The following is a 23,521-nucleotide window of genomic DNA, read 5'->3' on the forward strand; positions in this document are numbered from 1 at the left end:
CTGGCGAATTTCTGAACGAGATGCGAACGCTCCAAATTCTGAGGAAACGTCTATCGCCTGAAATTCGTAAAATTGCGCAGATAAAATACGCGTTTGTGTATCTCAACGATTGTAGTGCATAGATATTAAAAAAAATTTCAGGCCACACCAGTCTCAGGGTTGATGTGTTGACCTGGCATATGACTGGTCTCCGTAGATTGTCGCACTCTTTTGTTGACCATGTCTCTGGCCTGCGGACATAGGCTATCTGCCATCCACCTCGAAATTTATCCATCTTTCACGAAGCGCGACTGCCTATTTCTTAACGCGCTTCATCATTATCAGCGACCGAGGACCTTTCTCAACTGCGCGACTAATCTCGAAGCAGGCAGCTCCGTACTCTCTGGCCAGCGCAGGCAGTACAGTAAGTTTTTTAGGTTACAACTGTAAAAAGTTGCAGCCTTTGCGTTCCTCGCTCCTATGCTAGGATCGAGCGATACAATTCAATAATGATCAATATCTCTCGCAGGTGCAACAAAATTCGGACATAACGAGAATTATTATGCCATACTGGGTGTGTTGCAGAACGCCTCAGATCAAGAAATAAAATCTGCTTTTTTACGGGTATGCTGTATACATAAAACATACACAGAGCTGACAGCTATGTCGTTGCTTCGTTTCCGCGAAATGAACTTACTCGAGTTTTCTTACAACTTTTCAATAAGAGAGCCAAAGAATTTCATCCTGATGTCAACAAACACGATCCAGACGCAAAAAATAAATTTATAAAAATCAAGGAAGCATACGAAATACTTTCAAACACCAGCAAAAGGACAAATTATGACTCAATGCTGCGTTGTCGCAGCAGTCCTGCAAGTTCCCGGGAATTTACCTCGAGATCCGCCGAAAATAACTACGGAAGGCAACAGCAAACTTATCGAAGACCGAGCTATGGATACGCGCGTACCAGGAGTAGTTGGAATCGCCAACATGCCTGGCAAAATGACATTGACAGTACGATGAGATGGAGTGTGCATATAAACGCCCATCGAAAACAGCTGGAACCGTACTTCAACTCTCTTCTTGTTGCTTCTTTAATCGCCCTCGGGTGTTCTGTGGCGTGGTTCCAACTCCAGTCCAGGTCCTTCTCTGAAAATAAGAACCCGTTCTATTCTCTCGACGACTCGGACGAGTCTTGGCCAGAAGACTCACCCTATTACCCATGGCAACAACAACCTAAGTATCAGCCCAAAAACCCTGAGTTTAGCCGTTACTTCAATTCTGTCAACAAAGAACCTAACATTCCGGGACACCTTTTAAAGAAAACAGAATTACCACCTCTGTGACGTCTATTTTCGACGCCCATACGCTTTGCAGTCAAGGCCCCCTGTCCTATGAAAAACGGGTCGTGCTTTCTTCGTCGCAGTCAGGATAGAAGGCTCGATTCGGCGCATCACGTAGTTGTCAGGCATCAATGTGATCGCTTTTAATGTATCAATTTACACAATCGTCGGCATAACGGCTTAATATACATTGTGTTATACGATTGCTGATGTAGCGGTTTAGTGCGCGCCATGTGATGCGGCCGTCACAGCACGACAAGCGGCCGCGCGCCAGTGCGAACGTGAACCACGTTAGGCCGTTGCTCGAAGTGGGGACAAGAACATTGCACGTCTATCGTGGCGCGGTTGTTTGGTTCAGCGCCGCGCGGCCACCGTGCCCAATAGTTTGAATATGATGACCGCAATAGAGCAGAATGGCCTCTTCGGGCCGAGTTTTTGAGGGTTCGTGTCTTCTTTAGTCTGTAGGGTCGATGAAATCCTCGAGGTCTGCATAGTCGTCGTCTTCGCAGAGGTATTCTTCCTCTTTAAGGACGGTGTCGATGAATGCGTTTCTGGAGCGAATGAAGTGCCTTGCGCGCCGTTTTCTGCCTCGTTTTGCGGGGAGTTGAGGAGAAGAGGTGGCTAGGTCTTGAAGAGATTGGGCGAGCCAAGGCTGCCCGCGTTCGGCGGTGTGGACGTGGGAGAGGAGAAGCATCAAATGGTGCCGGAGATCACCGGAGGTTGAGTCACAGAGCTGTCTGAGGAGGATGTCGCACCCGTCTAGCTTGGCTAGAAGTGCTGGAATTCTGGTTTCTTGGTGCCTAGCGAAGAGAGATCGCTTAGATTGGATAGCTCGCCGAAGAGGAATAGAGAACAAAATGACTTTTGACAGCCAACCGACGTTGGTTTCCGTGATTTGGAGGTCCGCAGCCTGTAAATCGGTGGTTCTTGGGGAGTCAGACGCAGGACGGGGGCGTCCGAACGTTTTAGAGAGAGGGGCGGCCGAGGCTCTGAGTTGGGCGAGGAATTTTCCGAGGGAGAAGTAGAGGGTGAAGGCGACGACAATCAGCCTTAGCCAGACGGTTAGGGTCATTGAATGAGAAGGGAGAGAAGTGTGAATCAGAGACTCAAGGGCTTCTGTGATGAGCGCTTGCTCTGTGCCGTAGGAAAGCCAGCTTGTTAGTTTTCGCGTGCAGTGCTTCCGCAGGAATCCCGCCATGTGTTTCAGACAGAGGTCTAGGCTTTGCATTCGACATTGGCTGGTTTCGTACACGCGCAATGAGGATACGATTTCGACTATAGGGTGGTTGTCTTTTGGTTGGCATGGACGGTTTTCTCGGTGGTCGTGGCCATCCAGGCCGGCGGAGCAACACACAATTGCCATGTGGCAGGCGAGCCCGATGGAGAAGACGGGGTCTGGGTGATGGTTTAGGACGAAGGAAACAAGCAGTCGTATGACGGAGAACTGGACGAAGCTGAAGCGAGAGAGAATGTCGAGGAACAGTTCGCAGACGGAACAGATTGTCGCGTCGTCTTCCGGCGAGAGCGAAGTTCTCGACAAGGTGGTTATTAGTTTCATGTATTGTCCGAGGTGGCCGGTGCTGATGCCGGATTCCAGCTCGCCCTGAAGGACGAGTGCGAAGTACAGGCTGAGGCGAGCACCGGTCACTGGATTTGGCTTTTTTGCGGGGGGTGCGTCGACGGACGTGGACAGAGAGGTATTGGGGGGGGTGAAGGCGTCTTGGTCCGAGTTGTTGTTTTGTTGGGTCTCTGAGGTCTGTTCCGAGTTCGGAGCGGTAGACAGGGCAGCGTGGCGGGGGTTGGGCGAAGTGCAGCTTGGGTCTTGTTCGTTTTCGTCGCTTTCTTCTGGAGACTCGTTTTCGAAGCATCCTTGAAGGCAGGACAGCATTTCGCGCGAGTTCCACCTGGCGTGCTCCGAGACTGAGAACAGACATTGGAAGATGTCGATGAGGTACTCTTTGGCGCGCCGCATCGCGTCGACGGCGTAGTCGGGAGTTTTGTCTGGAAGTAGGGTCCCGCGATCTTCCGCGGCGGCGAGGAGCTCCAGGGCCTCCAGGTAGGGGCTTTTGTCGACGCCGGGGGGCAGAGAGGCGAAGCCGGGGCCAGAGGAATAGATGACTTGGAAAGCGAGAAGCAGGTGCTTGAGCAGAGTGCAAAAGACATCTTTGTCGAGCAGCGGACAGCCACGCAGGTCGCGGGAAGGAAAAGAGGAGGAGTCAAGAGATGGAATCCACCAGAGTTGGTTGGTGGGCGCGCGGCCGATTTGGCGGCCCGACCCGGTGGAGGAGGAGACGCACGCTCGTCGAGTGGTGCAGGCTTGGTCTATGGAGCTCTTGGAGTAGACGAGGATTTTTTGGTGCCAGGAGAGCACATGAGTTTGCAGAATTTCGAGCAGGTCGGCTATGGCGGTGATGCTTGGGCAGCAGTATTTTTGCGCGTCGTCGTCGTCTTTGGCGAGCTGAGCGAACTGAAACAAAAAGAGCATGGTGGACTCGAGCGAGAAGACGGTGAGGTAGGACCCGCTGGCCTGACTGAGGGACTGGAGCTGTTTGAGGTAGTTGCCGCAGTTGGTTTTGGCGGTCGCGGTTCTGAGTCCTCTTTTGTGTCGGGTGTATGCGGTGACGGCGCCTCTGATTTCGAGAAGTTGGAGGGCCTTGAGAAGGACGACGGGGCTTTGGCTGGAGAGAAAGAGGTCGGATTTTTGCTTTTTCGACTCTTGGATGAGCATTTCTGCAAGAAGTAGGTAGCTGGACGCGAGCATGTCGGAGAGGAGGCCGCAGGGGGTGTTGGCGTTTGGCCTGGTGGCGATTTTGCGGTCGTCTAGACAGGAGCCGTGAGACTGGCGAGAGAGGGTGAGGTGTTTGTGCTTGATGTCACACTTGAGCAGAGCGGTGTTGACGGCGCCGTTGGCGAGTGGGAGTTTGATGCCGAGGACGTGGGGAACGACGAAGTTGTAGAAGCAGCAAGATTGTTCGAGGTAGTCGAGGAGGATGTCCTTGAATAGATGGTCGGTGCTTGCTTGAGCTAAGACGGCGAGGTGGGCGACGAGGTGAAACAGGGACTCTTTGGGCCGGACGGTGGATTCGACGAGTTCCAGAAAGGTTTCTATCTGGAATTGTGCGGACATTTTCGGCTGGGCAAGACAGTGCCTTTCCAGTCTGGAGAGGACGAGCGTTTGGAGGTGGGAAGTGATTCGACGCTGCAGGGGTTGGTCCGGAGTGAGAGCGACGGTTTGGAGCAGGTTGAGCAGTGAATCGTAGAGAGGGAGACGGATGACGAGGGGGAGTTTAAGGGAGCGGTGGAAGCAGGCGAAGATTTCGGCCTCAACGGCTTCAGGGACCAGTCGTTTAGAGACGATGGTGCAGAGTCCGTGGTGGGCGAGAGCGCACGGGACAGGCGAGCGAGAAGTGAGTGTTTTTTTGAAGAGCAGGATGACGTTATCTTGGAAGGTGGCGCTGGCCTTGGCGAGCAAGAGGACGGCGTCCAAGATGCGGTTGCAGGTGCTTGGAAAGAGGCCGGCGAGAACAGGCAGGTAGGGGAGCCAGTCGAATATTTTTGGCGCATAGGGTAGAATTTCTGGAAGGTGACGTTCGAGGAGCGCTTCCAAGGTGGAGCAGTAGAGTTCGTCGCGCTGAGCGCTGGCGTGAGTTGATTTTTCGAGTGGAGAGGAGGGGAGGCTGAGTTTGGCGTTGGAGATGCGGAATTCGTTGACAAGGTTGGAGAAGCATGCAGCGAGGATTTCGAGTCTCATGTTGGCCTGTTTTTGGAAGAGTGATAGAAGGATGTTTTTTGCGAGTTGGTGGAGTTGGGCGGCCAGGTGGGCGTTTTTTTTACCTTTGAAGGGGTAGCAGCAGTTGCCCTGAGAAATGTCGGCGAGGCGGACGGCGAATCGAAGAATGGCGGGTCCGTAGCTCTCCATGCCGTTGAGGGAGATCATTTCGTGAATTGCCCTGGTTGCTTGGTGCTCTCCGCCGTTGGCTTTAGGATCGTCGAGAATATGCTTAATCAGGAGGACCATCACGTGTTGGGAAAGCGAGCGACAACTCTCGAGGTTGGACATGATGCAGAGGAGGACGAGGTCGTGCGCGTCCATATGGTAGGAGAGCTGCGACGGCAGCAGAAGCGGGGGGAAGGGGTGTGGGACGCCGTGCTCGCCGGAGTCGGTTGCTTGAGAGAGTGATTCGAGTTGTTGCATGTAGTATTTTAGAATATGATGGACAAGTTCGAAGGAGTGACGAGTCGACATTTCGGCTATGCAGAGCACGACGGAAGGTTCCAGGTCTGAGTCCAGAGCTCGCGATGATTGGAGGCGCGGGTGAGGCGGGTTGGACGTGTTTATGGGGGTGGTGACGAGGAACAGGAGGGTTCTTATGATTTCCAGCCAGCACCATATGAGATGGAGAGTCGTTTCGGAGACGTTCGAGCGACATTTGGCTGACACAATTTTTTTTTTCGTGTTTTTGCCTTCTTCGTTTTGAGCGAATTGCGCTTCGACTGCGTCTTGCCTCGGAGTTTTTCCCGTGGCGGTTTGGTTGACTGGAGCGGAGCCGGCGGTTGCGGCCGACTGACAGAAGAGGAAGCTGCTCTTGAGGAGCGAGGCTATGGCCCAGCTGGGCAGATTGGCATGTTGAGCGGTGTATTTTTGCAAGAACAGCATGATTTTGTGGCTGAGTTTGAATGTCTGGTTGGAGCTGAGCGGCAGATCGAGCATGAGCGCGGTTACAGACGGGAACAGCGAGTCGTCCCAGGCGGCGTCTAACGCCATATCTACGACGATTGGCTTTGCTCGGATGACAAGGATGGAGTCCGATTCGAAGAGCAGTGGCAGAGTTGGGTGAAGTTCGGAGACGACCTGAGAGGTGTTTTTACCGCTTGGATCTCTCCCATTGATTAAGGTGCTCAGGAGGTCCAAAACGGCGATGATGCCTTCGTCCGGCTCGATCATTGGGTGAGGGGGCTCGGTTTCCGGCCCGCAGAGTTTTTGCTGTTCAGGGTGAAGAATCAGTTCGACCAACTCTCTCATTTGGCGCTGGTCCAGCGACGAGGCCGCGTCGTACTCGAGAGCCGCTTGGTGAAGTTCAGACATGCACATAAAGCGCAACTTTTCTATAACGAGGATTAGAGACGTCAAGAGGGCCTTGTGCGCAAAGGCGCAGAAGGTTGGCAGGGTGCATATGCACACATATAGATGGGTGTACACACAGATATGGGGGTGACCTACCTTTTATAACCATGTCTTGAATAAGTGAGACGCACTTGAGCATTGCCAGATGCCTGGAGTTTGGTGTGGACAGGAGTGCGCCGAGAAGTTGGACGAGATCTGGCGAGTGAGGGGTGTGGTTCGTGGCACCTTTCCTTCCGTGCGCGCACTGTTCAAAAACAACTAGGAGTTGTCGGATTTGAGCCTGGGAGCTGCATTCAATAAGGGCGGGCAAACTTTTATCGCGTTGGTGAAGTCGGTGTAGGAACTGGCTCGTATGGTCGATCATGTTTGTCAGGGAGAAGTTCGTTGCGTTTGTGTGGCGGCTATTTGGCAGATGAGTGCTGGAGACGAGTTGGTCGAGCGAGAGAGGGCGGATTTGAGTTCAAGCGCGCAAGGGGTGGTTTGGGGTGTTTGGAGTTTTTTGCATACAGTGGTGGCCCCGGATGGCCTTTATGAACGGTGGCGGTCTATTTTTTGGTGAGAGGCGATAAGGCGATTGTGGTGGCGGGATTCAGGATAGGAATTTGATCGGGGCGAGCTGAGGAGATTTGCAGTCCTGGACTTGCCGCGGTTGCGCATGGAAGAGGTGTATGGGGTGGGCTCGACCCGAGTTTGGGTTTTTAAGATATTACAGCGATTTGGAGGGTAGCTGAAGAGCAGCTTTTTTATTGAAATTTTTGCACAAAATTGCGTCTGTTTTTGGTTGTTTGTCAGGCGGGAGTCAGAAACAGTTCGTATTGGATTTTCTCGAGACGTCCTGGCTACTTTTCGAATTGCCAGGTTTGTCGACACATTGGGCCTGTTGTGGGGGTTGTTTCGATTAGAATAAGTGTTGCGAAGGGGTTCAAGTCATGTGTAGATAGACGCGTACATTGTTGTTCCTCGGCGTCTGCCTTTCCTGCCAGCCATTTATAGATACAGTGCATATGGAAGGCATGAGTGCATTGTCCCCACACTGTTTCGTTTAGGTTTTTAAGTTAGAGAGGGTGGGCGCGATACGGGGTCTAAATTTGCGTCGTACTTGGGGGGCATTCATCGCCTGGAGTTTTGCAATTTGGACAGAACGTGTCAAAAGGGAGGCGACAGATGCCGCAATATTGGTCTTTGATGTCCCACTTCCATGCGGCTACGGCGTGCCATTTTTTGATTTTTACGTTGAGCTTTAGATTCGCGTCTGCATTTAGGGCGGGCTGAAGGGTGTTGCTCATATTTGAGTGCTATGCCGTGTGGTTTTGGCGTTGGCAGGAAAAAAAATGGTACGATTAACAGTTGGTTTGAATCATTTGGTGGGGGGTTGATGTTTCGCTGACTGCGCGCCGCGTTAGTTTTAGGTTTTTTTTGGGTGGTAGGTTTTATGGGGTGTAAATTACGCCCGAGGGGTGTGGGTTTTAAATTTGGGAACTTTGTTCAGAGGTTGAGTTAGGCTGAGGTTTGGACGCAGTAGGGGTAGAACGTCGGCGGTTCAAATAAACCGTGGGCTTCGTTGTTTGAAAGTTTTTTTTTAACATTTGAAGTTTATGTGTTCTTTGGTTGAGACGAACGATTTAGGTACAACGTACTGTTTTACGGTGTGTGCATAACGTCCTTGGCTCACACGTTTTGGATTCAGGAGGACACGTGCTGTGCCGATACGAGGTGGGTGAGCGATTCGTTTATTTGTCAGACGTTGGGGTGGCATTACCAGGTTCGAGGCATTTAAGAGAGTTGAAGATTAGACATGTATTGTCTGTAGTGGAGTTTGAGAGCTTAGATAATGGTCGAAAGGAGCCATTTTGGGCTTCGTTAGTGAGGTTGTACGAGACGTCCGAGGCTGAGAGGGGTTGGATTCAGTGGGAAGAGAGCTCATCTTGGGTTAAGGTTGTCGTAGATTTACCGAGTGGTATTTTGTACTGTAATCTGAGCGTTCCGGATCTCAGCGATCCGAAACTTCTCGAGAAGCTGATCCCTCCGGTGGATCCGGTGGAATTACTTTGCCTGGCGACGCTATACATTCAGAAGTGCGTCGAGTTTGGGAACGTGTTGGTCCATTGCACCAAGGGCCAACGGCGCTCTCCGACAATTTTTTTGGCATGGCTTGTGACTCAAGGATATAGTTTGGCGCAGGGCATGAAGTATCTCGAGGAACGCTACGAGGGAGAGAAGGATTGGGGAGTAGGCTATCGCAAGAGTCGGAGTTTTTGGCTCGAGTTCCTTGAGAAAGTTTGGTACCCCAATTGGCGGGAGCATCAGCGAAAGTGGTGTGAAAGATATTCTGCGGGCTTCGAAAAAATTTTTGAAAAGTTTCATCCTTCGGCAGTTGGGCTATGTCGAAATTCTGGGAGTAGAGAAGAAGAGGATGGAGCCGAGCGGAGGAGGACGGACTGTTCCCTCGTATCTGGTGGTAATTCTAAGAGGAGAGTTCATGTTGTTACACAGAAGATGGTTCCAAAGTTATGGAACAAGCGATTAAAGAGGTAAAAACTTTTTTGAAAAATGTCAGGTTCATTTTTGTTAGCGCTGTTTGGTATTTTGCACACGATGCGTTCTGCAGTAGAGAAACTTCAAGTGAACTCGGCCTATCCGAAGCTTAGAATGGGAAAAATCATTACGATTCCCTCGGATACAACCGTTCAGGGCGCTTTAGAAGTACGTTTTTTTTTTGTGCGTCTCATTTTTTTTTTTTCTAGTCTCTAACTCTGCTGCGCACGTAGACGATGTTAGAGAACAAACTCCGAAGTGTTATTTCATTTAAGGATGTCAATGATCCGAAGAGCATATGCTGTATTGAGATGAGCGATATTTTAAAGATTATATTAGATCTTTACTCTGAGAGCGATATGTACATCGAGAAAGACTTTATGTACATCTTGCGGAACTCAGATCACTCTTCTTTGAGGAAGTTGCGCGCTATTGACGTCTCGAACATCGCGGGCAATGCTTCGTTTGCGGTGGTACAAGAGGGCTCATCTATTCTGAGCGTTGCTTCTATCATGGGTACCAGGGGCGTTCGGCGCGTGTTGGTCATTAACGACGCAGGTGTGCTAGTGAACATAATTACTCAGAGTTCTGTGCTCGAGCTGTTGATGGAGAATCGTCAGGAGCTGGGCCCTAAATTAGATCAGACGCTGTTTCAGCTAGGATGTGGTGGGAAGCCCGTTATTTCCATCAAGGCGGGCGAATCCACTATCGTGGGGTTCAGGAAAATTGTCGACAATCGCTTCACCGCGGTAGCCGTAGTTGACGACGAGACCGAGGAGCTGATTGGGAGCATCAGTCTTCGCGATATTGAATCACTGGTCCATTTGAAACAAAGAATCAAAATTTTGTACGAACGCGCCGATATGTTTATTCGAGAAAATTCGAACCACGCACAAGGGCAAGGTGTCTCCTGCACACCTCTAAGCACCATGAGAGAAGTTCTGGAGAAAATGCACGCGTCGGACTCCAGAAGGTTGTGGATCTGCAACAAAAAAAAAGTGCCTATCGGTGTGGTAACAATCACTGATATCATCGAACTTATATCTCCAGACAACAATTCAGCGGAAAACGTATAATAAACGCTTCTTTAATTTTCAGCGTCTCGGTATCGAAACAACAAACCCTGGATTGTAACTTTGACTCCATGTATCTGAATCCGGAAGAATGTATCCACATTGATTCGAAACCACTCTCGTGCCATTGATTATCATGTCCTGAAACCAATGCGTGTGCCCATACATCCATGTAACCACATTTTTGCCAAACATATCTAAGAGATCAGTACAAAATGCAGAAGCCACCTCTGATCTCCAGTGAGACGGATTCGAACATCCAAATCTCACGACTGGACTGTGATGGGTCATCACTATCACTGGTTCCCCTTTGGCTTCTGCAAGTTGAATTTCTCGGCGCAAAAATTTTACTTGATCTCGGTGCCATGCAACCGTGTCCTCAACCCGCAAATTTTTCCTACCTTTCTACAAATCGGCTCAGGTTAGCAGCTACTATCTCCTCTATCCAATAGGGAAAAAAAAAAGGCTTCCAAATTCTCGGCATGTCAAAAATTTTTTTTTACATCGTATGTATTTTCCTCGTCCGACGCGCGTACCTCTGTATCAATCTTAATGCGGTGGTAATCGCGCATGCACTCTGACACCGATCGAACGTCCTCCGGACGAACCTCTGACCACAACGTGCATCCGACGATCCTAAACCCGTCAACCAAGTAACTCCTGTCACTCGTCAGATAACACAGTGACTTTTTATCTTTGCACATTCTTCGAACTTCTTCCTCGACTTCCTGTACCGCCGAATCGTAATACTCGTGATTACCAAGTAAAAAGAACACCTTCTTATACTGGTCTGCCAAGGTATACAGAAGCTTCTTGTAGTAAGGCGAATTCACCAGTCCAATGTCGCCTAAGAGCGCCAAGTAGTCGCACTCCGACTTCCTGATCATCAGACGGATGATGTCATTTGCTTTTTGGTTGAATTCAAGGCATTCGATATGCAAGTCCGAGGCGAGTTGAATCTTTATGCACTCGGCGCCCTTGCTGGTCAGGGGGCGTTGAACTTCGAGATACGCCGAGCTGTGACGCTCAAGCAGATCAAGTAGCCTCTTGTTTCCAGGATGGAAACTCTTCACAATGTCCGCACACGAATATCCAAATAAATTGGGCGTCGTTACCGTGTTTGAGGGCCACCACTTACAATATTTGGCATGCAAAGCTTCGAGCTTTAACATTTTTTCAATCAAAGAAATGCTCATTGGACCCTGATCACGAACCGGCCCCTCGCACCCCCATCTGTCCCCCATCGATGCACACATATCCTGATCTGTCATACACGCATAGTGCAATGGAAAGTTTCCGTAGACGTCTCGGCTCTCCACGATCACACGTTTTCTGCTGCTGTCAACCAGTGCTGAACTCGTCGATTTTTCTATATTCGGGGAACTCTTAGTTCGCCTCTCCCTAAATAAGTGGTGGACGCTGAAAATTTTAGATCTCTCCTCCTTGATTAGCATTCTCAACAGAGAATCTGCCAACAAAATTCTGTTGGCGCACTCCTCCGAAAACCAGCAGGAAACATGCAGCGGCGTCTCTCCCAACCACGTGGTCGCGCTCGGATCTGCGCCCAACGACAAAAGCAAATCACAAATTTTCGCGTGTCCATATCGCGTCGCCAAATGAAGCGGAGTAATTCCTTTAGACCCCGCTATGTTGATGTCCACAAAATTTTTGGCAACATCCTCAAACAACGTCTTGGCCAATTCTATGTTTCCACTCTGCGCAATTAGGTGCAGCGGCGCTTTTTCTTCCTTGTTCTTAAAAAAAAAACTCAGCACGCTATCCACGAGCAAACACTCCAAAAAAGGTTCTGCGCTTTGGCAAGTGTACTCTGAAAGGTGCGCGTACTAGTTCATTGACTTCGCGTTGGCAGTACCGCAAAACAGCGCAAAAGACTTCTTTGTTACCGCTCAGCACAGCCTAAAAAAAAAACCTGTCAATTCTAGCGCAACACGTTGACTCTCTAAGATCAAAGGAACCTACTGAATGCAATGGATAGTTACCAGCGTCATCCGAAGCCATACAAACGTCGTAGCCTCCATATTCCAATATCAACTTAACGATTTTCAGACATCCCTTTTCGCATGCCATATGTAGGGGTGACTTCATTCTATGGTTCGCAGTACGAACGTGACATCCTGTTTCAAGCAAAAGCCTGACCAAACGAATTTCTTCGTCTAACACCAGCACGTGAAACAGACTGTTTCCCTCGTTATCCCTGATATCGTTAAGACGCTCGATATCGACGTCGCCTCCGTCTTTTATCGTATCAAGGGCCTTCTGAACGTCTGTGTATGTGTCTCCCTCAAACGAAGAACCTTCGTGTTGTACCATCCCCGACAATTTTTGGATAATCGCATTGATATCCTCCGGTTTCACGGTATTTGAAGATAGATTGCCGCCCATTCGACTTAATGTCGGCTTCCGTGCATTCGCGATGGGCGTGCATAGCAAAAGGTGCACAGAATTCAGAAACAGAGACAGGTTTATTTTATGATCCGCTCCTCTTTTCAAGAGAAATGCGCCGCAAAATTGAGAAAGAGTTATCGTCGAACTGGCAGAACTGCTCTCAGGTCTTGCGGGCATTTTAGTGCAGGAGATCTGAGCGATACGGACACTCGGTGACTTCTGGTTTTGGACACGCGCCCCGAAAGCAAGTGCCAAAACGAATTCGCCATGGCAGAGCGAGCGGCAAGCTAGAGGTCAGGGCGAGATTGCATTGTGGGGAGCCATACGAGTTGTTCGAACTGAGAGCGTTTGCAACGGATGCGTGGGAACGGAAAGTGAGGGCAGCAACAGGAAGAGTACCTGTTTCATAGTCTGCTTGTGTGCACAACGAAAAAGTGTGTAAAGTCCCTTTTTTTTTTTTTCAAAGGGAGGGAGAGTACGCAACCTGCGACCAGAGAACTCTGGTTTGGCCATGTTGCAAAATTTATTGGTTCGGAACCGGTGTTGCATTTGTGGGAGCGGCGGGTCATAGTGTTGAGTGGTACACAAAACTTCGGGATTCGATAACAACTAACGATGAAAAAAAGAATTTTCCCAGATTCAATAATCAAAAGATATTGAGGACTTCCGATTGTTACAGACATGGACGCGATGTGCATGAATGCCTTTGAACTTAGCGTCATTTTTGGGTATGACGCGTTCGTTCGCGCGAGGGGAGGCTGGTTTTGTTTGTCACGGAGCATGGCGTACTGAACCTCTCTGTGTCTCTTGTTGACGCAGATTTTAAGCATTGGTAAATTCGCTTTCGAGAAATGAGAACGAGACCGGGGGTAGAAAAGAGTAGGGGCGTATCAAGAGTTCGGAGACGGGTGTCGATGTTGGAAAGCAGCGGACATGGAAAGGGTGTTGTAGGTCCATTGGAAAAGTTTTTTTTGCTAAGTTCCAAAACAGAGCAGAGCAATAAGGAGGGAGAAGGGGGCCAGAATGGCGACTTGTTTTCTTATGATATAGATGCGATGAAGCGTAAAAACGCAGAAATGTATCGATATTTTTTAGTGGTTCAATTCTTGACCAAGGTGGATTTTGTATTGAAAAGATACGAATATTTGCTTTTAGAGGAAGAGATATCGTTGTTGAGAACACTGAAGAAGATGTCATTGGAGTCCACTGTGTTGTTGGCGAGGTTGAGTGTTCGAAAGAGGTCTTGGATTCGGCTGTTGAAGAACGACTATGCAGACATTCCATCTTGTTTTGAAGTTGTTCAGAAGCTGATTGAGATAAACGTGCTGGAAGAATCGTTTTGTATAGAAGACATCGTACCCTTGTTGGAGTCCAGTAGGCTCAGGTCTCTAACTCTCGAATCCAATTATTTGAAGAGAGAGGAATTGGAAATCAAAGCGATTCAGTTTTTGAAGACCCAACGCACCTTGAGTGGGGAGTATATTGTGTTCAAGGACGTTCGGTGCATAAGGATCCGGCCTGACGTAAGGGAATTGCTCAGAAAAGTAGACTATTTATTTTTTATGAATTACAAATATTCATTCATTACGATTCATCCGGCGAGCTATGTATGTCCAGCCGAGCTGAAGTCTTCCGAGCAGCTAGACAAAGACGTTGCTGCTAGGAGCATTACTTTTGATAGTGCAGAATGTGAATGTGTCGAAGAATCTGGATTTTCAGAGAGATCTAAGTCGGATACGTGGTCTTTGTACATCTCTGAGCTGATGAACAAACTGGACGTGGTCAAGAGGAACGTTGCTGCTATTGAAAGCGTAGAGGTTTTCAGGATTTTTAAAACTCGAGAAGAGTTTCTAAGGTACATGCGGTTTTCGGACAGAGCGGTGAATTTTGCCGAGACATTGGGCTTGATTGGTCATTGGGGTAGCGAGTGGCTCAGCTCAGACTCGATCAATTTGAAGGCACTCAGAAGCCGAGAAGACGAAATTGTAGCCATCATTCAAGAGAGTGTTACGGACCACAAAAAATTTCTGCACAGCTTAGACACAATTTGTTTGAATTCAGTGTTTATAGAGAATCCGTTTTTGAGCCGTTATTTACCTGAATCTATCAACATGACCGTTATATGGACCGGAATAAGGTATTTGGAAAAGAAGAAGAACTATTTGGATGCTTCGAATTATTTAGAACTTTTGTTGTCTCAGAATTTGACGAAGCTCGAATGGCGCGGAAAATGGTGGGTTCGGTTAGTGATTGATTTGAAGCATTTAGACAAAAACCTTGAAGCAATGAAGGCGGCACACGATGGCCTTTTAGATCCGCATTGCCGTCTTCATATCAAGATGAAGTTAGATATGCTTTTTTGTAAGCTTTTCTTCAAGAGCCGAAATATTTTTGATCCCTGTAGTACTGCGGCCAAGCGAGGAAGAAAAAGACGTAAGGTAGAAGCCTGTAGCATTATACCGACGTCTTCATCTCCAATTTATAGAGGCATGCATGACGAATCACCTTCCAAGAGCAGTACCATGATATGGGAAGAATTAAGGAAACTGAAAGATGCACGCGATGAGCTTGTCAATAATGTGTTTTTCCGAACAAATGTATTTCGAGAAAAAAAAATATCGTTATGCACACTTTTAAATGAATTGGGTCCCCTAGCCTCAGAACTAGCTAGGAAAGAAGGGAGTTTGGTAGGTTCCGTTGAAGAATATGCAAGGAGGTATTATATGAAGGTGGAAGGTTGGAAAAATGGCGTACACAGTGAAAATGGTATCTTTTTGACACTTTTTGGCATTTTATTCTGGGATATTTTGTTTGACGTTTCTGTGCCATTTTCTTTTTTATCACCCGTACAAATTGCTCCTGTGGATCTGAATACGCCATTCTTTTACTCGTCTAGAAAAGGGATAGTTGACGAACGTCTGAGGTGTATCACCGACCTGTCTTTCTCGCTGAACCAGCTATCAAAAATTTTTTCAGAAAAGCATGGAGAGGGCTGCATAGGGGTCGACTGGTATTCATGGTCTTATGAAGGTTTGAGGGAGATTATCCAGTGTCTTGGAGGGCGTACGCTCTCTATCATTTTCGAAAGAATGGCAAAAGATTATCGACATACAAGATCGGGGTTTCCAGACTTGTTACTTTGGGATGTGTGCGCTCTGAAGGCGAAGTTGGTAGAAGTCAAAGGGCCCGGCGATAAACTCTCTGAAAAACAAATAGTGTGGCTTAATATCCTGGCGAGAGAGAATGTTGACGTTGAAGTGCTATATATCAGGAGAGAAAAGTTTGCTACAACTTGAGGACACAGATGCTTTCCATCAATATAGAGGGTTTTTATTTGGTCTTTTATATAAAGATTGAATATGTATGGGGAAAATGTATTCTAAAACTGCATGTACATGTAGAAGGAGTGTTTCGCAGGTAGATCGTTATTTTTCTGTGGCCTTGTGTATAGAGGATAATAGGCTTGAGCTTTTCCATAAAGTAAAATTTTGATTTATATGAAATTATAAAAATTCAAATTCAAAATTTGGCAGTTTTCTTGGTACGAAGAGAGCAGGCGCGGGGTGAATTTCTATTAAGATTGGGTCACTGAACGCAATCTTTTTGCTCTTCAAACGCCATGATGTCATCGATGATCAGGCCTATCTTTCTACACAATGCGAGAGTGACAGCATTTGACGTACACCCATGGCACCCATGGATTGCATGCGCATTGGAGACTGGAATAATAAAAGTGTTCAATATCGAGAGTGGCGAGCTGGTGTATCAATACTCGACGGTGGAGGAGGTGGGTGAGAAGGAGCCAGTACTCTATAAAGGAACGATAGAAGAACAGGAGAAATCGAGCAGAAAGCCAGAATTGAAGGTCGCGAAGAAAGCAATAGGTACGATCAAGGTATTGAAGTTCATCGACATCAGGGTCAGAATCGCGAAGTATCAAGAAGAACTGAGCATGAAGGTACGAGATCTAAAGTATATATAAATTGTGTGTATGTAACTCTGTTTTTCAAATTTTCAAAAATCTGACATTCAAAAAAAAAAAGGAGGAGGGGATAGAAAAGGTGATAGAGAAATGGGAGGAGATGAAGAGAATGTACACGGAAGACAATCCCAATTTGTTGGTAGCGTGCGGAGAGCACAGGGCTTGCATTTTTGACTATACATCGTACGAGTTTAAGGAGTTAGAGATGCAGGGCACCAAGGCGACGTGCGCAGAATTGCTGGCGGTAAATAATCAGGTGGCGTTCGGATTCGCTGATGGTTCGGTGATTCTATGGGATGTAGTTTCTAATAGCTATTCAGAAAGGATGGCAACGAAATCGAAGAAGCAGGTCGTAATCTTGAAATCATACATATTTTCAGATAAAACCTACCTGGTCTCCGTGACAGCAGACGGAACATGGAACAAATGGGAAATAGGTAATCAGAAGGATGGCATGGTGTTATTGGAGACGAAAGTGTGCAAGTACGACATATATGATGCATGCCTCGAATTGACGAAGAAAAACTTGCTCTTGTTGACAAGTCAGGGAATCATAAAGCATAATTACCATATGCTCGAGGACACCGGCACATTCATGCCGCCACATAAAATGCAGTTGGTCTCCATATGTCATTTGTATGGGACACACCTAAATAACACGGTGGCACTGATTTCGAAAGAAGGACGCCAAATTTTCTGTTACGATTTCAGGTCGGCAACCCCGCCGAGGCCAATTTATGACATCAGCATGTTATCCAAGGGGAACGAAACAATAAGGGGCCATAAGTTCCAATCGGTGAAAACCTATTCTTACCAGCCACGGTTGGTGATAACATCTTCGCATAGCCTAATGGTTGCAGAATACGATAGAAATGTATTTCCGAACTTTTGCCGCATCCCAGTGGCCATTGGCACTTATCAAGGACCCACACAACTGTATTATTGTAAAGACTCGTCGATCTATATGATTTCACTGAAACAAGAAAAAAACATCCTGCAAAGAAAAAGATGCAATTCACGACCCGTCAAAATCCCATTGAAAACACAAGAGTCTCTCTCTAAGAGCAGGATCGAAGTGTCCGTTAGCCCGACAGGAAGATATGCAACCATCTTTTATTCCGACCATAACCAACTAGAAATCTATCTGAAAGAAACCTGGTCCCAACTCAGTACCATGAACGACGTTTTTAGTCCAGTATGGGCACCAAATGCTCCTGACCGCCTGGCCTGGCTCCAGATGTCCATTCGCCCAGCTCGAGATGACAAAAAAAGGCGCTTCTTCACTTATGCTCTGTCTGTCAAGGCAGTTGGGGAACCCTCGCCGGTGTTGCAAATAGATCTCTTCGAATTTCCTGTGCCTCAAAAACCAATTCTGCACTCGGGATATCTTTTATCACTCCATTTTATCGAACCCGACCAAAGACACAGTTGTCCAGATAGTGATGCCACCCTCTATACTTGGACCGGTCAAAAAATCAAACACCAACTCCCCGCCCCTCTCTCTATTCACTGGAACGCGTCTTCACAGTACATGCTCGTCTGCTACCAAAAATTCGCCTGCCTGTTCTCCACAAACCCAAAAATGCACATCGTCGAAATCATCTATGATCAAATCATCAGCTGTCTTTGGTACTTCGATATGCTCTTTTACCTCACCAACCGCCAATTGAAATGCCTATTTGCTCACCCCTCCAACGACATCATCATACCCATGCCCTATCTCGACTCCTTATCTTCTCACCCTCTGTCCAACCTACCCTCATATACTCCTTACAGTTCTATCGCCGGCATATGCTGTGGACACATACTCCTCTTCGACTTCAATATGAGACTCTTTCAGCTACCCCTCAACAGCATGCTCTTCCAGTTCTGCTCTCGTGTCGATCTGAAACGCCCAAACCTTGCTCTCCCCATATCCAACCTCCTCCCTCCAAATTTTCGCCCATTCATGGCCTCCTTCCTCGTCTCTCGCGGCTATGCTCACCTCCTGCAAGAATTCCGCATTCCCCCTGAAATCTCTGTCAGAGCGTGCCTCAAATACAGACAACTCTCTCACGCTTCCCAACTCATACACGATATAACGTGCTCCTTCCTAGACTCTAACAGCACGCTCGACTGCTCCAAAATCATAGCCCTCGGCAGACTTGCCATACACCTAGCCCTCATCACCAAAAACAAATACGCTCTAGAATTCCTCCTCTCATCACTCTCAAAACTTTCCCCTGATCTGTACTCTCATCTCGCTCTATTCCTCTATGCGAACCACGACTACCCTGGACTCTCCTTGCTCCACCAAAAACTGCTCTCCTCTCCCTGCAAAGCCATATCCTCCCAAGCAAAATGCACCGCCGCCTACATCTCCAATTTCACCCTCATTTCCCATTTGAAACTCACCAGATCCTACCCCGAATTCTTTCTCCTCACCCTCTCGGACAAAAAATCGTTCCTATCTCTCTGGAATACGTCCAATGCGTCCGTCACGCAACACTTACAACCCCCTGCGCCCAACGTTCAAATAACACCCAACAAAGACACACAGCAAAACGAATACTCCTCTCACTCCATATAAGGCATTCTTCACACCCACAACGTGTAAAACGGGGAAATCACTATAAAAAACTCTCCGAATCGGACTTTTTTTTCCTGTCTTGACGGGCCATCAAGTCAAACGCGCGCCAATCCACATGCTCGCCGGTAAGAACGGATCTGACAAAAAAGCGTGTTTTTAAAATTTTTTGCAACCGTGCGCTTGTTTTCTTTTTTGCGTATTAAATGTCAGACAGAACCACGGACCAGCATGTCTGATCTACTTGATACCGCCACGAAAACCAACTCTAAGACGGTCGATGAGCCCTTCGACCTCATTAGACTCTCCTTAGATCAGCGCGTCTACGTGAAGCTTCGAGGCGACCGAGAACTAAGGGGAAAGTTATACGTGCGTGCTCTTTTTCTAAAATTTCCGATCAGGCACCCAGACGCCCCCCCTCTCTTTGCCTGAAGCGAAGGTCGCATAGAGTTTTTTGGTGCAACTTCGGACTGACATGCTTTTTGCTGCTTCACAAAAAAAAAGGCGTATGACCAGCACCTGAACATGGTTCTGGAAGACGTAGAGGAAACATACACCAGGGTCGAAATAAACGAAGAAACCAAAAAAGAGATCATCAACGTACGTATTTTTTTTTGCCCTGGCCTCTGTTTGGCGTCGTCGATGCTGTGCCCGTCTCGAATAACTCACACGGACATACAGCCCATCAAGAGGAAAATAGGCGTTTTGTTCGTGCGCGGAGACGGCGTTATCCTAGTGGCCCCGCCCGTCTGCATCTAGCCACGCTGCGTGGAGTTGCTCGAGAGCTGCGCCTGACACTAAATAAACAAAGGCGTGCCTCGTGAAACACAATGTGACAAAAAAGTGCGGTTTTCTTGAATTTACAGCAAACTTGTTCTTTAACGGCTGGATCAAAATGTGCAAATTTTTTGTACCAAGAAGATGACAGGACTTAAAAGTCGAACAGGTCCGCGCTATCGCCGTCGTGTGGCCCGCGCTCTCCGTCGTCTGAGCAGACGGCAGTGACGTCGCCGTCGCTGGCCGCGTCGAGGAGGCGTGCGCTAGGGCCGCTCGACCCGAGTGTGTCTGAGGAGCTCGCGCGAGACTCGAGGAGGTCTTGGAGCGGTTTGGGCGGCGCTGGGGGGGGGGGTGTCAGCGAGGGGGGGTGCACTCCGCGCGAGGTGCGATGGACTCACGTTAGAGCTGGCGTCGAGGGGTCGGGGCTCGAACGAGTCGCCACCGCTTTCGGCCGCGTTGGAGGAGGTGAGTTGGTTCTTGTTGGTGGGCCCTGCGAGTGCGTCGCCCCCTTCCTTGTGGGGTCCCGCCGCGGGTTCTGGCTGAACAGAGCAGTCGTGAGTGGACTCGTCCGCGTTTGGTTCCGTCGGCTGGGGCTTTCCGCTCGATAGGCGGACGAACTCGGAAGCGGGCAGGTCGACGTGCTTCAGACCGGAGCGGCGCTCTTTCTCGCTCGCCAAGTCCTCCGAGAACCCGGGAAACAAGTTGGGGTATTGTTCTGGACTGGCCAAGCAGTTCGCCCACTTCGGGTCCACTTGGCTCAGTTCGGCCTTCCACCTTGACAGCAATTCAGGAACCTTGCTCGGGACGTACGACCGAGCCATGAGAATGGCCTCGGCCGCCTTGCCGCAGTTGGCTAGCATGTCAATGCATTCGCCTACCTCGCCGAGCAACATGTAGCAGATGCAGGCGACGTTCATCTGTCCCTCCTCTCTGGCCTCCTCCGCGAGCCTCGCCAGCTTCTTGGCGTCCCCGGACGCGCAAAACAGGGTCAGCAAGAACGAGTAGTCCTTGCTGCGCCACATGAATTCCTCCGCCAGGTCGAACTTGAAGGCCTTGAGTGCCGCGCGACTCAGCTCCTGCCATTTCTGCCTCGAGTCGGACTTCAGGCAGATGTCGCGCGCCAAATCGAGCTCCTGCAGCTTCAGCGCGAGGCAGAACTTGTGGTCCTCGTCGCTGGTTAGCTGCATCGCCCACTCGGGGTGTCCGCGGCTCTCCAGGAACAGCGCGACTCGGTGGCGCTCGTTCTCCGGAACGGACGGGATCAACCTTCTGGCGCCCTCGACGTCGTTACGCAGCATAGCCGTTTGAAAGTTGATTACCGACAGAGACAGCGAGTATGTAATAAAGTTCCAGTTCTTGTCGGCCAACACAATTCTCCCGAATCTGGACAAATACCCCAGCAGATACATGGTGCCGTCCAAATAGGCGATCGAATCGGTCTGCTTGCCAACGCAATGACACAAAATGTTCTGGCTGTTAATGTATATCAAGCAATCGCCGACCCAACAAGCTGACCGAACCACCTCGGAAATCTCGACCAAGACGTCGAACACGTCCTCTTCGGAGCCGTCTCCCGCCGACTCGCACTCCGGTCTGTATCGAAGCACGTAAAAGCTCCTGGCCGTCGTGATGACAAGGTGGTCCCCCACCTCGTTCCACACGATGTCTCTGGGCACAACGTCGACCTTGCTGACCAAGCGAAGCGTCGCCCAGTCGTACATGCACACGAACGCGCTTCCTCTCACGCCAAGGAGGGAGCCGCTGAACAGGCAGTCCCCCGTGTAGTCCAGCTGGAGCGTTCCGGACACCTCCAAATTTTTGGCGTGGACGGTCACGATAGAACCCTGGCGCGTAGCGAAACCGCCCGCCCTGTTCCACGCAAACTCGTTGGCGGCGCCAAAGGACTTGGACCTCATCTGCAGCGCAGTGTAGATCACGTATTCCTTGTCGTCGGCCACCACCACCAAGTGCCCATTGAAACTGTGCCTCACGTAATGAGGATAGAAATCACACGTGCCCAGCTCCCTAGCGCCAACCTCCAGCAACGCCCCGTCCTCCACCTCGCCCGTCAGGACCTGCTGGAGATTGCACCCGTAAAGACCGTTCTGCTCGGTGTATATAACCTTGCCGGTCGAATCCATAGAAATGTTCTGCAACTCCTTCGCGAGCTTCAGCAAAATAACCCCTCTGTCAAGCCCCAACGCGAGCATGTTCCTGTCCCTCGAGCAACTAACGGACCAAGCGCGCTCCCACCCGTAGTTAATCGTCTTCTCCAAACGAAACGTGTTGCTGTTCCAAAACTTTACGGTTCCGTCCTCGCTTCCCGAAAAAATGAGAAAAAGCTTCGGGTGAAAAGCGACGCACGTAACGTTGCCCGTATGTCCCTCCAGCGTCTGGACGCACGTCTTTGTTTGGTAGTCCCACACCTTGACGGTGCGATCGTCCGACCCCGTAACCAGGTACGGCTTGTCCCCGCCCAGGTAGTAGTCCACGCAATTGATGCCGTCCTCGTGTCCCTCGAGCGAGAAGTTTGGGGCGCTCGCGTTCACGTTCCATATCTTGACGGTGCAATCCAAAGACACCGACGCAAACAGGTTCGGATCTCGCGGGTTGATCGCCAAGCCCATGACGTAGTGGCTGTGCGCTTCAAAGGTCCGAACGAGCGAGAACTTGCGCTTCCAGTTCCAAAGCTTGATCGTGTTGTCGTCCGACCCGCTCAGAATGAGCGGCTGGGTAGGGTGAATGACGACGCAGCGAATGTACTGCGCGTGCGCCTCCCACTTTTCCAGGCACTGCGACGTGTCGATGCTGTGCACCCGTATGAACTTGTCATCGGAGGCGGACACGACCCACTGCTTTCTAGCCACGAACTTGACAGACCGAATGGGACAGTCCGTCGCGTCGATTTGCTTGAACAACGTCTTTCCCCCAAACCGGAGTAAGTTTCATGCGGGGCCGGACCCTCTCAACAAAGAGAAAAAAATGTACTAAAAATTGTGTACCTGGGTGCGATAGTTGTAGATCAAGATGGAGCCATTGTACAGACTCGAGACAATCCACGGGTCGGTGGGGTGAATGTCCACGCACTTAACTCGCGCCGAGTTCGCGAAGAACTTTTTCTGGTGGTGCACGAAGTGGACAGGTGTCAAAGAAAAAAAATTGACGACGTCAGCCGCTCTGTCACGGGGGTTGCCGACTCGATTTATCCGCGCAACGTACGCTGATGTCCAATAACATAATGCCGGAAAGCTTGTTGAAACTGAGCGTGCCGCGCGTCGGGCGATGCAATCACGAGTGTCAAAAACGTCACGAAATGAGAAGCTCGAACGGTGCCCCGTCGTTATGTACTTTCGTACACACAAGTTTTGAGAACTTCAACGAGTTAAGCCCTTTTTTCACAAACTACAAGTTTGGGCGCCAAAGGGTCAAAAAAGACTTAGTCTCTGAACAATTTTGTACCGGCGCTCTGTACTGGCAAGAAATGTCCTATCAACTTACAAGAAATGCTACCGCTAGGGCGATTCCAGCATGCTACGCGCTGTGATTCAGACCCTCCGGTTCTGAAGCTGGCATTAAAAAAAAGCAGGACCAAAGCGAATAATTTGTTTTTTTCAAAAACCAGAACGAAGACCGTGTGTCAGACCTGATCTCTACAAACACTTCGGCTATACACTCTACCGCCGGCTTCTGCACACATATTTTTTTTTCTCAGATCAGCCGCAACTCTTCTGACAG

At 49.2% G+C, this 23,521-nt stretch overlaps 7 protein-coding genes across 13 annotated transcripts; 5 read left to right on the forward strand and 2 right to left on the reverse strand.

Annotated features, from left to right (window-relative positions):
- The first annotated feature begins 155 nt into the window (after positions 1–155).
- LOC126316930 (uncharacterized) lies at positions 156–1,488 on the forward strand. Its single transcript, XM_049992959.1, has 3 exons — positions 156–403; positions 509–603; positions 705–1,488. Exons 1-3 carry the CDS (start codon positions 220–222, stop codon positions 1,323–1,325), a joined length of 900 nt encoding a protein of 299 aa, XP_049848916.1. The 5' UTR covers positions 156–219; the 3' UTR covers positions 1,326–1,488.
- Positions 1,489–8,030: 6,542 nt separating this feature from the next.
- On the forward strand, positions 8,031–8,982 carry LOC126317005 (uncharacterized). Its single transcript, XM_049993039.1, has 2 exons — positions 8,031–8,073; positions 8,135–8,982. Exons 1-2 carry the CDS (start codon positions 8,043–8,045, stop codon positions 8,980–8,982), a joined length of 879 nt encoding a protein of 292 aa, XP_049848996.1. The 5' UTR covers positions 8,031–8,042.
- A 63-nt stretch (positions 8,983–9,045) lies between these two features.
- Positions 9,046–10,079, forward strand: LOC126316932 (uncharacterized). The gene is made up of 2 exons (XM_049992962.1): positions 9,046–9,150; positions 9,216–10,079. Exons 1-2 carry the CDS (start codon positions 9,097–9,099, stop codon positions 10,056–10,058), a joined length of 897 nt encoding a protein of 298 aa, XP_049848919.1. The 5' UTR covers positions 9,046–9,096; the 3' UTR covers positions 10,059–10,079.
- Positions 9,826–12,874, reverse strand: LOC126316931 (ankyrin repeat, PH and SEC7 domain containing protein secG-like). Of its 2 annotated transcripts, XM_049992960.1 has the most exons (4): positions 12,036–12,868; positions 11,901–11,972; positions 10,592–11,809; positions 9,826–10,460 (listed from the first exon to the last, which is right to left on the reverse strand). In XM_049992960.1, exons 1-4 carry the CDS (start codon positions 12,636–12,638, stop codon positions 10,077–10,079), a joined length of 2,277 nt encoding a protein of 758 aa, XP_049848917.1. In that variant the 5' UTR covers positions 12,639–12,868; the 3' UTR covers positions 9,826–10,076. The 2 variants fall into 2 exon arrangements, with proteins under 2 accessions (XP_049848917.1, XP_049848918.1); XM_049992961.1 differs by having other exon boundaries at positions 10,043–11,809; positions 12,036–12,874.
- Positions 12,875–13,121: 247 nt separating this feature from the next.
- LOC126317006 (uncharacterized) lies at positions 13,122–16,053 on the forward strand. The gene is made up of 3 exons (XM_049993040.1): positions 13,122–13,189; positions 13,281–14,510; positions 15,995–16,053. The coding sequence occupies exons 2-3, from the start codon at positions 13,313–13,315 to the stop codon at positions 16,051–16,053; spliced, it is 1,257 nt and encodes a 418-aa protein (XP_049848997.1). The 5' UTR covers positions 13,122–13,189; positions 13,281–13,312.
- On the forward strand, positions 16,014–19,814 carry LOC126316933 (uncharacterized). 2 transcript variants are annotated; one of them, XR_007556342.1, is made up of 4 exons: positions 16,014–16,419; positions 16,505–19,378; positions 19,514–19,609; positions 19,691–19,814. XR_007556342.1 is itself a non-coding variant. In XM_049992963.1 (2 exons), exons 1-2 carry the CDS (start codon positions 16,081–16,083, stop codon positions 19,010–19,012), a joined length of 2,847 nt encoding a protein of 948 aa, XP_049848920.1. In that variant the 5' UTR covers positions 16,014–16,080; the 3' UTR covers positions 19,013–19,506. The 2 variants fall into 2 exon arrangements, 1 of the variants encoding a protein (XP_049848920.1); XM_049992963.1 differs by lacking the exons at positions 19,514–19,609; positions 19,691–19,814 and having other exon boundaries at positions 16,505–19,506.
- Positions 19,815–19,829: 15 nt separating this feature from the next.
- Positions 19,830–23,360, reverse strand: LOC126316935 (coatomer subunit beta'-like). Of its 5 annotated transcripts, none has more exons than XM_049992967.1 (5): positions 23,285–23,360; positions 23,143–23,188; positions 23,006–23,045; positions 22,789–22,905; positions 19,830–22,707 (listed from the first exon to the last, which is right to left on the reverse strand). In XM_049992967.1, the coding sequence occupies exons 3-5, from the start codon at positions 23,021–23,023 to the stop codon at positions 20,050–20,052; spliced, it is 2,793 nt and encodes a 930-aa protein (XP_049848924.1). In that variant the 5' UTR covers positions 23,024–23,045; positions 23,143–23,188; positions 23,285–23,360; the 3' UTR covers positions 19,830–20,049. The 5 variants fall into 5 exon arrangements, with proteins under 5 accessions (XP_049848924.1, XP_049848925.1, XP_049848922.1 ...); XM_049992968.1 differs by having other exon boundaries at positions 23,135–23,188; XM_049992965.1 differs by lacking the exon at positions 23,143–23,188.
- Positions 23,361–23,521: the final 161 nt, after the last annotated feature.

This window comes from Schistocerca gregaria, unplaced genomic scaffold, assembly GCF_023897955.1.
Source record: "Schistocerca gregaria isolate iqSchGreg1 unplaced genomic scaffold, iqSchGreg1.2 ptg000615l, whole genome shotgun sequence".
Lineage (NCBI taxonomy): Eukaryota > Metazoa > Arthropoda > Insecta > Orthoptera > Acrididae > Schistocerca > Schistocerca gregaria.